This window comes from Sabethes cyaneus, chromosome 3 (assembly GCF_943734655.1).
Source record: "Sabethes cyaneus chromosome 3, idSabCyanKW18_F2, whole genome shotgun sequence".
In the NCBI taxonomy this organism is placed as follows: Eukaryota; Metazoa; Arthropoda; class Insecta; order Diptera; family Culicidae; genus Sabethes; species Sabethes cyaneus.
Window position 1 is genome coordinate 204544321 of NC_071355.1, and position 13623 is coordinate 204557943.

General features: G+C 41.0%; 2 protein-coding genes across 2 annotated transcripts; one reads left to right on the top strand and one right to left on the bottom strand.

Moving 5' to 3' along the window:
- Positions 1-2077: 2077 nt before the first annotated feature.
- LOC128741726 (sorting nexin-2) lies at positions 2078-5788 on the bottom strand. Its single transcript, XM_053837715.1, has 5 exons — positions 5385-5788; positions 4785-4906; positions 3837-4725; positions 3625-3777; positions 2078-3564 (listed from the first exon to the last, which is right to left on the bottom strand). Exons 1-5 carry the CDS (start codon positions 5526-5528, stop codon positions 3514-3516), a joined length of 1359 nt encoding a protein of 452 aa, XP_053693690.1. The 5' UTR covers positions 5529-5788; the 3' UTR covers positions 2078-3513.
- Positions 5789-9288: 3500 nt separating this feature from the next.
- Positions 9289-11054, top strand: LOC128743159 (protein PRRC1-like). The gene is made up of 5 exons (XM_053839683.1): positions 9289-9820; positions 9884-9986; positions 10053-10223; positions 10283-10472; positions 10533-11054. Exons 1-5 carry the CDS (start codon positions 9337-9339, stop codon positions 10686-10688), a joined length of 1104 nt encoding a protein of 367 aa, XP_053695658.1. The 5' UTR covers positions 9289-9336; the 3' UTR covers positions 10689-11054.
- The last annotated feature ends 2569 nt before the right edge of the window (positions 11055-13623 follow it).

Genomic DNA, 13623 nt, shown 5'->3' on the forward strand with positions numbered 1-13623 from the left:
ACACCTCGTCATACATGACGTTCCACAACACCGGGCCCAGTATGGAACCTTGCGGAACCCCTGAGGTGATTGGAACGCATTTCTGACCCTCCTCCGTGTTGTAGCATAGCACACGATTCTGGAAATAATTTTCCAGAATTCTGTACAGCGACACCGGCACTTGGACTCGCGACAGTACCTCAACCAAATGATCAGCGTTCGGATCGGGCATATCGCGATCACCGCACTCTCTCCGGATCGCTTCCACAAATACTTCGAAATCGAAGTATGATGTCTTCCATCCACGGGTGGTTGGAGTGTTGGCCCTACTCGCCGCCTGCCGCCTCGTTATCTGACCGACACCATAGCGGACCGCCTGATGGTCACTGTGAGTGTAGCCATTGTCTACCCTCCAGTCTCCTATCAGACCAGGACTGCCGAATGTCACGTCGATGATAGACTCCGCACCGTTCCTACTGAAGGTACTTGTGTTGCCGACGTTGACCAGATCTACGTTAAGCTTTGCCAGAGCTTCAAGCAGAATCCGACCCCTATGGTCGTCGATAATGTCTGAGAAGTGCCGACTGTCGATCAAAACGTGGTCGAACTGTGATTTTGTCTGATTTGGTGACCTCCAGGTGTACTTGTGATGGATTCTATGCTGGAAAAAGCTCCTACGTACGGCCATGTTCTTGGAGGCGGCAAAGTCGATAAGTCTTCGGTCCGTTTCATTGGTCCGCTGGTGTGCGCTGAACTTTCCAATCACCGGTTTGTATTTCTCCTCCTGGCCGACCTGAGCATTGAAATCCCCGATGACGATCTTGTTATCATGTTCTAGGCAGCGGTCGTATTCACTCTCCAACTACGCGTAGAATTCATCCTTGTCGTCATCAGTACTTCTGAGGTGAGGGCTGTACACGTTGATGATGCTTATATTGAAGAATCGGCTCTTGATTCGCAACCTGAACATTCGAGGATTGATTGGTCACCACCCAATCACCTGTTTCCGCATGTCGCCCATCACTATGAAAGCTGTACCCAGCTCGTGTGTGTTGCCGCAGCTCTGGTAGATGGTATGTCCATCTCTGAACGTACGTACCGTTGAGCTCTTCCAGCACACCTCCTGCAGCACTACGACGTCGATCGAACATCTGATAGTCAATCAGAGGATTAGAGCGATCAAGAGTCCGCCGCTACGTGTCTTGCTGTTATTGCAATGATTACGATCACAACAGTAGATGGTAAACAAATAACAAAAAAGCTGATTAAATGAAAATAGTTATCGAGCAATGTAGAAGTCACATTCGGGGGTTCACAGGAATAAGTCAACAATTTAACCAGCCACAAATCGCCACGAACGTTCTGGTAATACATAATAGATTTGATGTCCAGCTAAGGAGGTATCGCCAGCATTGTTCTGTTTAGTGAAATCTAGTGACAGGGCTTGTTTTCTGAGTCTCACATAAGACCGAAATGACTGACGAAAGCTGGACGGGCGGTCAGCTACTCGCCCAATTCATAAATCGATGCGACGCAGTGTCCCGTTGTGTTCCATCTAGTGATGTAGGTTAGCTTTATTCTGGGAGCAATTACCGGTCTGATTTATAAATGGGAAACGACTGATTTTTTTTACTGTCTCAAATTCCCGAACACCAGTATCAAAGTGCAATGTTTCATAACTCTAGTTATATTAAGGTCACTTTTTTTCAGTCTCGCAAAACAGCGGAAATACTATACCGCTTTAATATGTTGGACTTGGACGTACGCCTGAAACAAAATGTGTGTGCAAGTATTTTATTATAAAAGATCTCAAATTATTTACCGATTGCGACCAATTTTCAGATTGAACTGTTTCTGATTCAACTGATTCACCAACCAGTAAGGTTCACTGCGCTCGGCATCACAATTGGTTACACGACTTTGCTTTCGGTGAGTATTTTATGAATTTTGACCACGATTTTTTGGCAATTCTGTCGTTTTTTCACAGATAATCACCTCGGTGACAAGCTACCTGGTCATAGTGATTCAATTTGAGATTACCAGCAGCAATTGCAACAGAAATCAACTCTAAAACAAACATCTATTTCGCTTTGTTGTGGAATACCTAAACTTTATTTCATCAATTGTTCACAGATATATACTTTTCAAAGAGAAATAGTTAACAATAATTTATCATTTTTTCTTTTCTTTCCTGTTTCGTATGAAATATAGACAATTATAAGGTATCACGCTAGTGTACATAGCACATAGAACATAATCGTAAGCGACTAAATAGTTGGGATCTCCACGAGAAAAATAGAAAATTACTTAGCAGACTATACGTAGATGGTGCCACGCTGGCGCTCCGTGTGCGCCGGCAGCGTCACCTTTCGTTTCTTATGATTGTAATAATGACAATAATTATAACAGATGTTTGAGAACAAGACGAAGGAAGCTTCTGCCACACGCTGATCCGAGGGATATTTTTGTTTAACAAGTATCGAGTTATGGAATGCTTTTCTGACTATCCCTAGATTCTTTGCAATTCGATCTAAGATTGATTGTTTTGCATGGACGCAAAGTTTCAAGCCGTTACGTTCAAATAAGTGCTTGGAGGTGTATTTAATTACATGTTTTGGAAATGAGGCAGATCATAAATGCAGGCTGTAATAGGAAAAGTGTAATAATGTAAACTGCTTACTGGTGTTCTATAAACTGTTGCCTAACAATTCGATGAGTTTATGTAACTAGATGTATCAATTTAACTACAGTACTCGCGATTGACCTAAACTAGCGCATTCGTCTCACGCACGTTTGCCGGAAGGGGGTGTATATTTTTCGTTTCAGCCAAACAAAACCTACCCTCAGCATTATATTGCATATTATGCATTACATATAAATGTTAGCCTTAGCACTTCAAAAAGTGGTAAAACAGTGTTCTAAAGAGCTTTTTTTCAACTACGATACGTCTACGGTTGTCTGCATATTAGAAAATGTTTATAAAGATTTCCAATTGTACATTATTCCACCAATCTAATGCTTTTCCGGGCAATTCGAGATGTACATCTGCTCCACTTGACGATGCTTTTTTATTTACAGTACCTTTGCAATTATACCAGCTAATGCTTGATATGTCCTGCCGGGTTATTCGCCCTAAGAACACCAAGTTGTTCGAGGTTTTAAACAATTTATTTACACGTCACTTTTTAGAGGACGGAAAATCAAAATTTAATTGGTCGTACCTTTCACATTTATGCAAACTTACAAAAAAATATAACCTGTAATTAGTTATAATACACTTTTTTGCTGCGCATATCCGTAACAATTGAAAATTAACAAAAATATTCTGTTCGCGGTTAGAAGCATTGAATGTCGATAGAAAGCCGTTCTGCGATAGCAAGAAAAATGGGATGTTATAGTCTATGAAATTCTAGCGTTGGCGTCGGCGAGATTTATAGACAAACGCAACGTGCTGATCTGCTTGCGGCCGTTGCTCTCGTCGTCTGCGAAGCTGGCGCTTGTCGTGGTCGTCGTCGTCGTCGCGTTCTCTTCGTCTCAGGCAATTTCCTTCGCTACTGGCACGATGGCTTCCCAGTATTTCATTTGCTGCAAACGGAAATTCGTAAATTACCATCAGCCGTAGTTTATTTCGAACCTAGATCTTACCTGCTGCTGATGCGCCATTTGATCTTCTAGATACTTTATGATGGTCGATTTGAAGTCACGTGCACGAGTTAACTCGAAACGTTCCATCTCTCGTTTGATTTCGCTGGAAATATTGTCGAACTCTTTCTGACAACGTTGAACCTTTGCTTCCCACTGAAAATGAATACTTTTGCATGAATTCTAAGTGATCATGCTTAACATAAACAATTTACCTCTTCAACTTCCTTTTGTGCCAGATCTAGCTTATCCCTTCGTTCTTGCAGTTCTAGTTTGGCTTTGTTTTCACGTTTTTTCGTTAACTGCATCTGCGCATGCTGCCAGTTTTGGAAAACTTTAACACGCTCATGAAAAACATCTTTTATGGCCCCGAACAGGCCGATGTAGTCTTTAATCGTTTCCGATAGGATGTACAGATCGGAATTGGCCTGCTCGGAGCGTAGCAGTTCGACCTTTTCCTCCACGTCGGCCAACTGAGAAAGCGCTTGCGAAAGCCCCGTGTGCTCCTCGCAGGTACTCAAAAGGGCGGCTGATTTGGCCACACCACCTGTCAGTGTAGCCAGCTCGCGGCGGTGGTTGACTAGTGCCTTGATGGCCGAATGCAACTTCTGCATGTGAGCATCGATTGTTTCCACTTCGTTGATCTTGTCGTTAAACCACGGATCGGTTTCATCCATTTTGTAGGTAATTTTATTCACAGTCTCACCGACTTTGTTAAATAATCTCATAACACCAGCCCCGCTGAGAGCTGCCGTATTTACTGCCCGCGGTAGTTCCTGATCACTTTCGAGAAAGTTAACAAAGTCCCCATCTTGACAGAGGAACGGATGCTGTGCAACCCGATTAAGAAATCGTTCTAATGAGGCACGACGATTTTCGACCCATTCCAGATTAATACCGGTTCCTGGTTCGTTTTGCGGTTGACTGCTCATTTTTACTTTAGTCGTTCCGATGATATTCTTTTCCGGGGCAGGTGGAATAATACGGCCAAGTCGGAGATACTTACTAACCAGCAGATCGTGCAACCCAAGAAAGTCGCTAAAGCGACGCATCGTGAAAAACTGACGTTTCTTAAACTTAAGAATGTTAGTTTTTGTTGAAACTCTGAAACAATGGTGTGTTTTATGACTTTTTTAGGATTTTTTATTGATTAGATTACTTACTTATACGCTAGGTACGATCCCATGCCATCCCCGACCTTTTGGGGATCAGACACAGAAATTTCAATAAAAACGTCCCCTGCTTCGGTAGTTGGAACATCCTCGAGTACCGGTGAGAGAGGTTCCTAATAGGAATGAAATAGCAAAATTTGACGCAACAATATTTTGTGTTATTTTTTTACATTAGATATCACTTTATCCATTCTTTCGTTTCCACTCTGTCAGTAATTATTAATGTTTTCTATCACATAAAACAAGTTCCAAACACTAAACGCTACAGTACAGTGTTTGCTTCTTTCACTGTACCATTAGTAACGCCCATTTAGCAAACCAGCTTATCTACTGATAAGCGATTTCAAACTATATATGAAATATGTTTCCATACGAAAAAGAAAAAAATAACACAAGAATGATTCATCTGGCATCTCTTTACGATCATGAAACGCATTCAAATCAGACACCATCGATTAATCCAATTTATTGAATTGCTTCTTTCTCGCACAGAGAAACGAGAAAAGCATAACGTTTACGAAGTGTGAAGCATTTTTGTCATCATTTTCTTTCAATGTAACCCAGTGACCAATCCGTGTGATTTTTACATACCTGAATAGCCGACTCGAAGATATCGGTTTCGTTCTCATCATCCGGCGAAGTAATATCCACATTGTCGAACAGTGGTGGCTGTCCCGTTGGTTCTTGCTGTTGCTGCTGCTGGTGCTCCTCACCAGTTCCGTTGTTCTCCATCATTTTTCCCGTGCGGTTTCTGCTACGATTTGAAGAGGCTACAACAAAAGCACTTTCAATTCCAATGATCGACGACACGCCTTGTGCACTTAAGCTATGCTAGCTAGCCTCGCTGTTAACGGCGCTGACACAAGAAACTATATTCTCAACTATAAAACGGTGCTTATCTTTAATTTTACTGTATTCACTTCTGCTCTATTTTGGCAGCGTTCCGTAGTGTACCCGCACAAAATTCTAAAACGCCAAAATTGTTCGTCAGCAAAATAGCAATTTGTGCTGATTGTGTCAAAAGCAGAAAAGAAAGGAAGAAAAATCGAAAGACGTCAACTGTCAAATAATTTGACATTAACGGTATTTCGCGACGCTTGTCGCGACGTCATTTTCAAAAAGGCGAGAACACGACATGTACACAATAGTACTAAAACCTGGCGTTTTTTTTAAAACGACTCGAAGTCGAACCATTCGAACATGAGAACGTGACCATTATTTCGATCATTTCGACGAAGCTATGACGGAGCTGTTGATATTTTTCTGGTTTTTGAATGAGAAAAAGAGGGTCAAAAATATTTTTGCTTTTGTTTTCTCGCACGCGTTGTTAGTTCGGCATGGGATTTCATGTAAGTGCGAACCGTGTGAACAGAGGCTAAAAAATCTTTTTCGGCTCCGTTATCGACCTTTTCGCGTGCGTAATGGCGGCTAGTGGGTACAACTTTCGGAGAACGCTAGCATGCCTTTGGCAACTTTATTCACGTCAAGTTGATATTTACAGCCTTAATTGTTGTTGTAGAACTTTCAAGCATACGTGAGCGGAGTTCCCAAAAGCAAATAAACATTGTCGAAAACTGTACCCACTAGCCGCCATTAAGCGCGCGAAAAGGTGGATAGCGAATATACGTTTAGAGTGACTATATACAGAGTGGCGACATGCCATCCCAAATGTATGCAATACGAATTTTCTTTCTCTTTCCTGCATACGCATTGGATAGGTCGTCTGCTCGATTGGAATGACACTAATTATCATTCCAATTTTGACATTGTCGCCACTCTATATATAGAGCTTGCTAATTTTCGGTTGTGTTGGTGGTTTGTTTTCCCCCAGTTTGAAAAACGACATGGAAAAACCAACAGCAACAGCAACAAATCGCGTGTACGTATACGCGGCATAGTGTGCGTACGGAAGCTGTCAGCAATCTCAATAGTCACTCTATAAACGTTGTCTTCGTGGGTTCGTGTTGGTTCGAATGGTCTCGAAAGATATTGCCCTTGTACCCCACCCTGTTAGCTCCGAGGGAACTTACCGGCGACCGCTAAATTTTGAATCAAAATGGAGATCATCACAAATAAAGGTTACTGTCCGTTTTGATTCAAAATTTAGCGCATTTTGAGTGCCTCGTCGCCTCTGTAATCTATAGTCTCTGTAGTGGGTATATTTTTCGACAATGTTTATTCGCTTTTAGGAACTCCGCTCACGTATGCTTGAAAGTCCTAAAACAACAATTAAGGCTGGAAATTTCAAATTGACGTAAATAAAATTGCCAAAGGCATGCTAACGTTCTCCGAAGATTGTACCCACTAGCTACCATTACGCACGCGAAAAGGTGAATGGGTCAGGTAAGACTGTAGACTGTTTTCAATAAAACTCTTACCAAATTTTTACAGTAGCAAGACCTTCCATTTGATACTAAAATCACAGACTAACAGACGTAACACTGAAGCCTCATTCCATCGCCAATAAAAATGATCATTTCAAATGTTCACTTAAGCCAAGTCTGAAACCACAGTCGCTGCGCGAGAACGCTGATCGCTGGCATTGGCGCTGTTGTTAGATAATATACAAGTAAATTTATAGCATTGCTTAATTTATAGCAAGCTGCTTTGCGTAGCGCGAAGATTGCACCAGGTGATGCTAATGTTTTTTCCAAGTTTTAGGGGTGTCATTAAAACGACGTTTTGTTAGAAAATTTGTTCGAGGTGTTACGTCTGTTAGTCTGTGCTAAAATTGTTGAAATCGGTCGAGCGGTTCCGGAGAAAATCATGTCACGTAATTTTCACATTTTTGCTTATAATTTCTAAACGAAATGTCGGACCGCAAAACAATTCAATAGTGTTCTACAAGGTCTGCGTCTTTCCGCATGGAGGCGAAAATTAGTACATACGGGGTTTTAAATGCCCAATTCCAATAATAAAACGCTGATTAATGATAAAAATCATAAATTCTTGTAGAGAAAACGTTGATTGACCCGAGGGGCAAGACACTGTTATAAATATATTACTTTTCCCTGTGGAAATATTGTCAATTGCAAGGAAAATTGTACCATCCAAAGTGCTATATCGCTCATAAAAGTGCTATTTTGCATTAAATCGCTTCGGTATCTTCGGCGTTATCTTCCAAGCAATAAGGATTGTGCTGAAATTAAATGCGTCGAATGACGCCGACCGACAGTGCGACAACTCTTCAACAATCCCCCCAGATAACACAAAATCGTAATAGAAAGTTCACATTAAATCGTTTTCATGTCAATTTCACATTGGAATTGTATAATGATTAGAGTATGTCAAATCGAAGTGAACAATAAGTTGTTTTGCAGTCGTGCGTGTCTTCATATACAACTCATGACTGTGAATTATAAAGCAGTATAGACGATTGCATTATTTGATTATATCTTAATCATATATTCAGGAGTATTTAGTTGCGTGTTATAAAAACTACGCAAAATAGAATTACAAATAATTGCCGAAATTTTCGCACGTATATCGCCTCCACTTTGGTACATATATGTTCTTATATGGCGTGAAATATAACTTTTTCGTTCAGATATGATTTCGTATATCTTAGTTGCAATCGAGATATACAAATCAAATGGTTTACTGGGCCACCGGCACCAGCAACAGAGGGACCCAACGTGCAAGGTCGCTTGACCATATCGAAAGCGACTTGCGACGGCGAAGCTAGGCGACCTCTGGATGGTCACCAGAGCCAGAGTAAGGCTCATAGGAAATTGGTGACGAGTGACCCAGAATCGAGTCGAAGGAAGACGACTACGCGGACGATGATGATAACGACATTTGGTTTTTAAGGAAGAAACTCTTGATAACCTATTTTGGTCAATGTTCTTCAACAAAATGTTACACATAAAGTCATATGAATTGATTTTTTTGCAGAGGGTACATTTTTTTGTGAAATATCGTCAGGGGGTTTGCGGACAAAAACCGCTGTTCCAGGGGGTGAAATATAATACATACACACTTAACAAAAAGCACCGAATTCGGTAAAATTTTACCGAAATCTAAACAGCTGAACGTTCGGTAAAAATTTCGATGGTGCGAATCGACGTTTACAGATCATTAATAATGTTTGGTGCAATAAAAATTTTTACCGAACGTTCTGCTGTTTAGATTTCGGTAAAATTTTACCGAACCGATTAAGTGTGTATACCCTATAACAAAGGTTAAAACCAAGGTTAAAGACGACTTGATACTATTTATGCCATTGTAGGTTAAAAATTTTGTGTTTCTTCAATGTCTTCAACCCAAAATTGTAACGAGAGGCTAGAGGCAGAGTGTATGATTGTAAAATGATTGTCACGAATCATCAAAAATGTTCGATTTCTGTTGCACATCCGACATTTGCGTAAAATTCCGGTTTGGGTAACAGAAAAAAGTCTAAATTTTTTTATGGGGGATATTTCTGTACTAAAAGTTGTAATGATCAACAACAATAACAAAAGTGGAAGTACAAGTATTTCAAAAACAAACAAGTTTTTACACAATTTGGTTTAAGGCGAAGCGTAAATTTGTTTAGTAATATTAAATGATGTCCGAGAACCAAAAGAAAACGGGAAATATTCTGTCGAACGTAAATCCTCCTTCGGAGTTGCCAAGTTTCATCACTGCAGTTGCTGCGCAGCAGCCTACAGCTGCTGCTGCGGACCAACCGGATGAATCACTTAAGAAGGAAACCGAAACGGACCCATTCATTCCTACTACGTTCAGTCCGGCAATCCCTTCCAGTAAGGATACCACTGGTGCCGCTGCAGCAGCAGATCTCTCGAGTGCCGTGCGAGAGGACGGTGGTGTTTCCAGTACGACAAGGCGAGATTTTGCCAATATGGTCCTAAATCCGGAACCATTGGCGGATGCCTTAAGTCCTATCACGCAGAGCGGTTCGGCTCTGTTTGGTTGGGTGAAGGGTGCTGTTAGCAGCAACGGTATCCTTCAGAAGGTTGCGGAAAAAGCTAAAAGTTCGGTTGATACGATCGTAACGACACTGGATCCTCAGATGAAGGAGTACATCAGTATGGTTTTTTTTATTCGATTAAGTTAAATAAAAGTATAACTTTAAAACGTTACCGTTTTAGATTCCGGAGGGGATACCGAAGTTATCGTTGCATCGGATAAAGACGACAAAGTTCGCCCGATAAGGGAGGCTTTTCAAACGGTTTTCGGGAAAGCTACCGTAATGTACGTATATTTTATATTGGTTAACGGTTGGGAAACAAAGACATTATTTAATAAGCTTTTTTCCAGTGGATTGTCAGCTCAAGCGGTAGCTATAGCAGCACAGCCAGTAGGTTTTGCTGCAGGCTTGAAGGGTGCCGAACATCGCATCAATTGCATTCGGGCAGCCAACCCGCGTGTGGATGACCATTTGCCAGTGGTAGCCGTGGAAAATTTTTTGGTTGAATTGTTTCCGGAGCAGTATGGGATTTTGTAAACTAGATGTTGATGAAGATGTATCATGCGTATTTGTTTTGTAGATGGTTTGATGCGGGAGTAATTGTTCTTTTTGATTATGCCAAGAATATTCTTTTGAAATCGGTTACGCAGATGACACCAATTCCATTGCCAGTCATAGCATCTATTCAAGCTGACACAATGGACGACTACCAGTTGAAAGAAACTGGATTCGCTGTAACGGTTGGTAGTGTGATGGCGAAAAACTTAAATGTAAGTTATCTAGTTCAGTGCTATAAATGTTACACACTATAATATGAACAATATTCACAGACTGCACACACGGAATGGCACAAGACTTACACCTCGGTCGGTCGCTCGGAGATGATCTTAAATGCGGCTAAGACAATTGCTACTCTGTACAAACAAGCCGTGCTGGAATACTACGCTAATGCTTCTGTCAGTGGACCTGCAAGTCCTGGCGAATAAAATTTGCTGCCTGCCAGCCTATCGACGGGGTGTAGATGTGCACACTACTAGATGCTGGTTGTTAGAAATATCCTCGTTAGTTGCTTGTTGCATTGAAGCATTTGTTTAAATGTTTTATGTGGCTTTTTTCCAAATAGCGATAAGCATTTTAAAGCCTTACCTTAAATATAAAAAAAGTTGAAGTTGTGCGCGCAACGATTATAGGCCGACATATTTTAATCCCAATGTTTTTTTAAATAATCTGTTTGACTCTAATGAGCGAGGCATGTAAATTACTCTTTATTCTCAACATACGTTGTCACGACTGTGCTCAGATTATACTTTATTATCGTTAGATTTATATCGAATTTATTGAAATATATGATATCCAATATTCATACTTCCATGTTCTACAGCATTATCTGTCACAGCTCATTTCGTTTGACTGAATCGTACGTCGCCTTTTTTATCGACCTTTTCGCGTGCGTAATGGCGGCTAGTGGGTATAACTTTCGGAGAACGTTAGCATGCCTTTGGCAACTGTATTCACGTCGAGTTGATATTTACAGCCTTAATTGTTGTAGAACTTTCAAGCATACGTGAGCGGAGTTCCCAAAAGCAAATAAACATTGTCGAAAACTGTACCCACTAGCCGCCATTAAGCGCGCGAAAAGGTGGATAGGAGTCTAAACCATTGCGATTATTAGTTAGATCTATTGTGGTATACTCCGATTTACTGTTTATGCATAATCAGTTCGTTCCATCACTATGAGGAAGAGTGCATTTTTCCCTAAGAAAGTATGACTTTCTTAATGAACTTTAGTACCTTTTTTGTTTCAGCAGACCATATCTCGCTAGGCGTTAGAACGCCCTTTCCGAGAAAACGCAATCTGCGCTGAATTAGTGCGCTGCATTGACATAGTATATGTTCCGAGGTCTCGATCTCAAAATTGCAGAAGCGACATATATCATCTGTCAGCTTACCTATATTTTTGAGGTGATATCTGTTCGTCGCCTCAATGGCCCCAAACAGAAAATTGTACTCCCGAAACTTATCTAGTAACCGACACAGGGTAAACATCTGACCCGTCATGAATCCGTGGTCCACTAATAGTCTCAGTCTACAGAAAAGGATACTGAAGAGTACCTAATAGGCAGATTTGAGTGTGCAATGAGTATTGCCTCGATAGTTTTTATACACTCAAGTCAATGTCCTTTTTTTTAAAAAAAATCCATTAACCGTCCTTGTTTCTGGTCATGTCCCAAACCGTTCCGTATTTCTAGTTTCCTTGTTCATGGTATATGAAAGTTTCGGTATACTACCTTACCGGGGACGTGATGCCTTAGTTTTGCGGGATACAGCGTTTCATATTCAAGCACCCGATTCGAGACAGACGCTATTAGAGCCGTCCCTAACCTGAGGAACAGGCGATCAAGCATTATTGTTGTTTTCTTGCAGTGGAAAGTGAATTGTTAGGAAGTTTTTAAGTATATTTATTGTAAACTGAATAATAATTGTAAGGTTTATTGTAGTTTTCTGATCGGGAACAATTCAGTAGTGAATAAACACCTCGAATCTAGTGAAACCAAAGGTAAATATTTAAAAAGTCAATGCTGGTGCTGGCGATTCTAGGTATAAAGCTAGGTTTTATATTGTGGCTAATACCCTCAAATAGGTCCTTGAGGGGCCTTTTTGTACTTGGTTCGGATTCGTTCGGAGGACATTGTCATCACGACCGGCGACAAGTGTTAAGCTAATTCAGTATCACCAAGAGTCGTTACCTACGGTGGCTGAGTTCTTGGTCAACTAAATACCGGCGGGACATAGCCAGGTATGGTGAAATGCAGTACCGATCGACGTCGCCCGAATAAACCAGAAGCCAGCCTAGTACACCAGCATAAAATTACAAAGGTGCAAGTAACCAAAGCTAAGAATGACGAAATTGTTGGGATAATGGAACAATAACACTGAAATTGTCATTGTAGGACTAGTTTTCTGCCTTACTCAACAATATTCGCAATTCAAACTTGCTGCCTTTCGCTAACCGAACTCTAAAGGAGTTGCCACCTCTTGTCGTTTGATTTTTGGTGTGAATATTCTTTTTTATCTAGGATTTCCAAGGCATCCTAGGGACTGGTAGTATTTTCAGGTTAGTACTCTATGTTTTGCCTCCCAGTTGGCTTCGAGGTATGACGCTGGTCTAATAAACCAGTCGTCGTATGTTCGAATCTCAACTGGGAAAGGCTGTTAGAGTCAAAAGAATCGTAACAACTGGCCCTGCAATTGTCCTGCACTCTAACAGCTGACTGCGAAGTCTGTCGTATAAAAACAGAAGGTCAAGTTTCGATAACGGAATGCAGCACCTAGGCTTTGCTTTGCTTTTACTCTATGTTTATTGGTTCATTTTGCGATTATGTATCCGAGCAAGTTGTGTGGCGATTTTACAGTCTGTTTTGACTGTACCTGCTTGATCAGTATAAATCCCTCCCAAATCCCCGCTGAGCGGTTTAACCATATACCGCTAAATAACGGGAAACAGTAGCCCTTAGACATTCACAGCTATTCTATATTTTGAGCGAAAGTTTTTTCGAACGAAATTTCCGCCAGCAAAATCAAACGGGCAAAGCATCTCGTTCGAAACAAGTCGAACGAAATAAAGCTTCGTTCGAAATACAGAATAGGGGTGATTATTTCAAAAAGAATATGCCGAAATCGGAGTATGAAATGTCGACCAACATTTGAAAAGGGCGGATAAGCCAACTGTCAAGCAGAACGAGTGAGAGTTCATTTTCCTATGCTGCTCCAGCAAAATATAACTCTCACTCGTTCTGTTTGACAGTTGGCTTATTCGCCCTTTTCAAATGTTGGTCGACAAATATGAAAAGGGTACAGGTGTACTCGGTTGATCAGATTGCGTTGATTTTTTGGTTGATCAATTGAGGGTCAAGGCTTACA

Excerpts from the sequence above, each read along its gene's own strand:
- LOC128741726 (XM_053837715.1), bottom strand. The coding sequence starts at position 5,528 with ATGATGGAGAACAACGGAACTGGTGAGGAGCACCAGCAGCAGCAACAG. Across the intron at positions 4,726-4,784 it reads GGATCGTACCTAGCGTATAA|AGTTTCAACAAAAACTAACA; the intron begins GTAAGTAATCTA and ends CCATTGTTTCAG. Across the intron at positions 3,565-3,624 it reads AAATGGCGCATCAGCAGCAG|CAAATGAAATACTGGGAAGC; the intron begins GTAAGATCTAGG and ends TTCCGTTTGCAG.
- LOC128743159 (XM_053839683.1), top strand. The coding sequence starts at position 9,337 with ATGATGTCCGAGAACCAAAAGAAAACGGGAAATATTCTGTCGAACGTA. Across the intron at positions 9,821-9,883 it reads TCAGATGAAGGAGTACATCA|ATTCCGGAGGGGATACCGAA; the intron begins GTATGGTTTTTT and ends TTACCGTTTTAG. Across the intron at positions 10,224-10,282 it reads GTTGAATTGTTTCCGGAGCA|ATGGTTTGATGCGGGAGTAA; the intron begins GTATGGGATTTT and ends TTTGTTTTGTAG.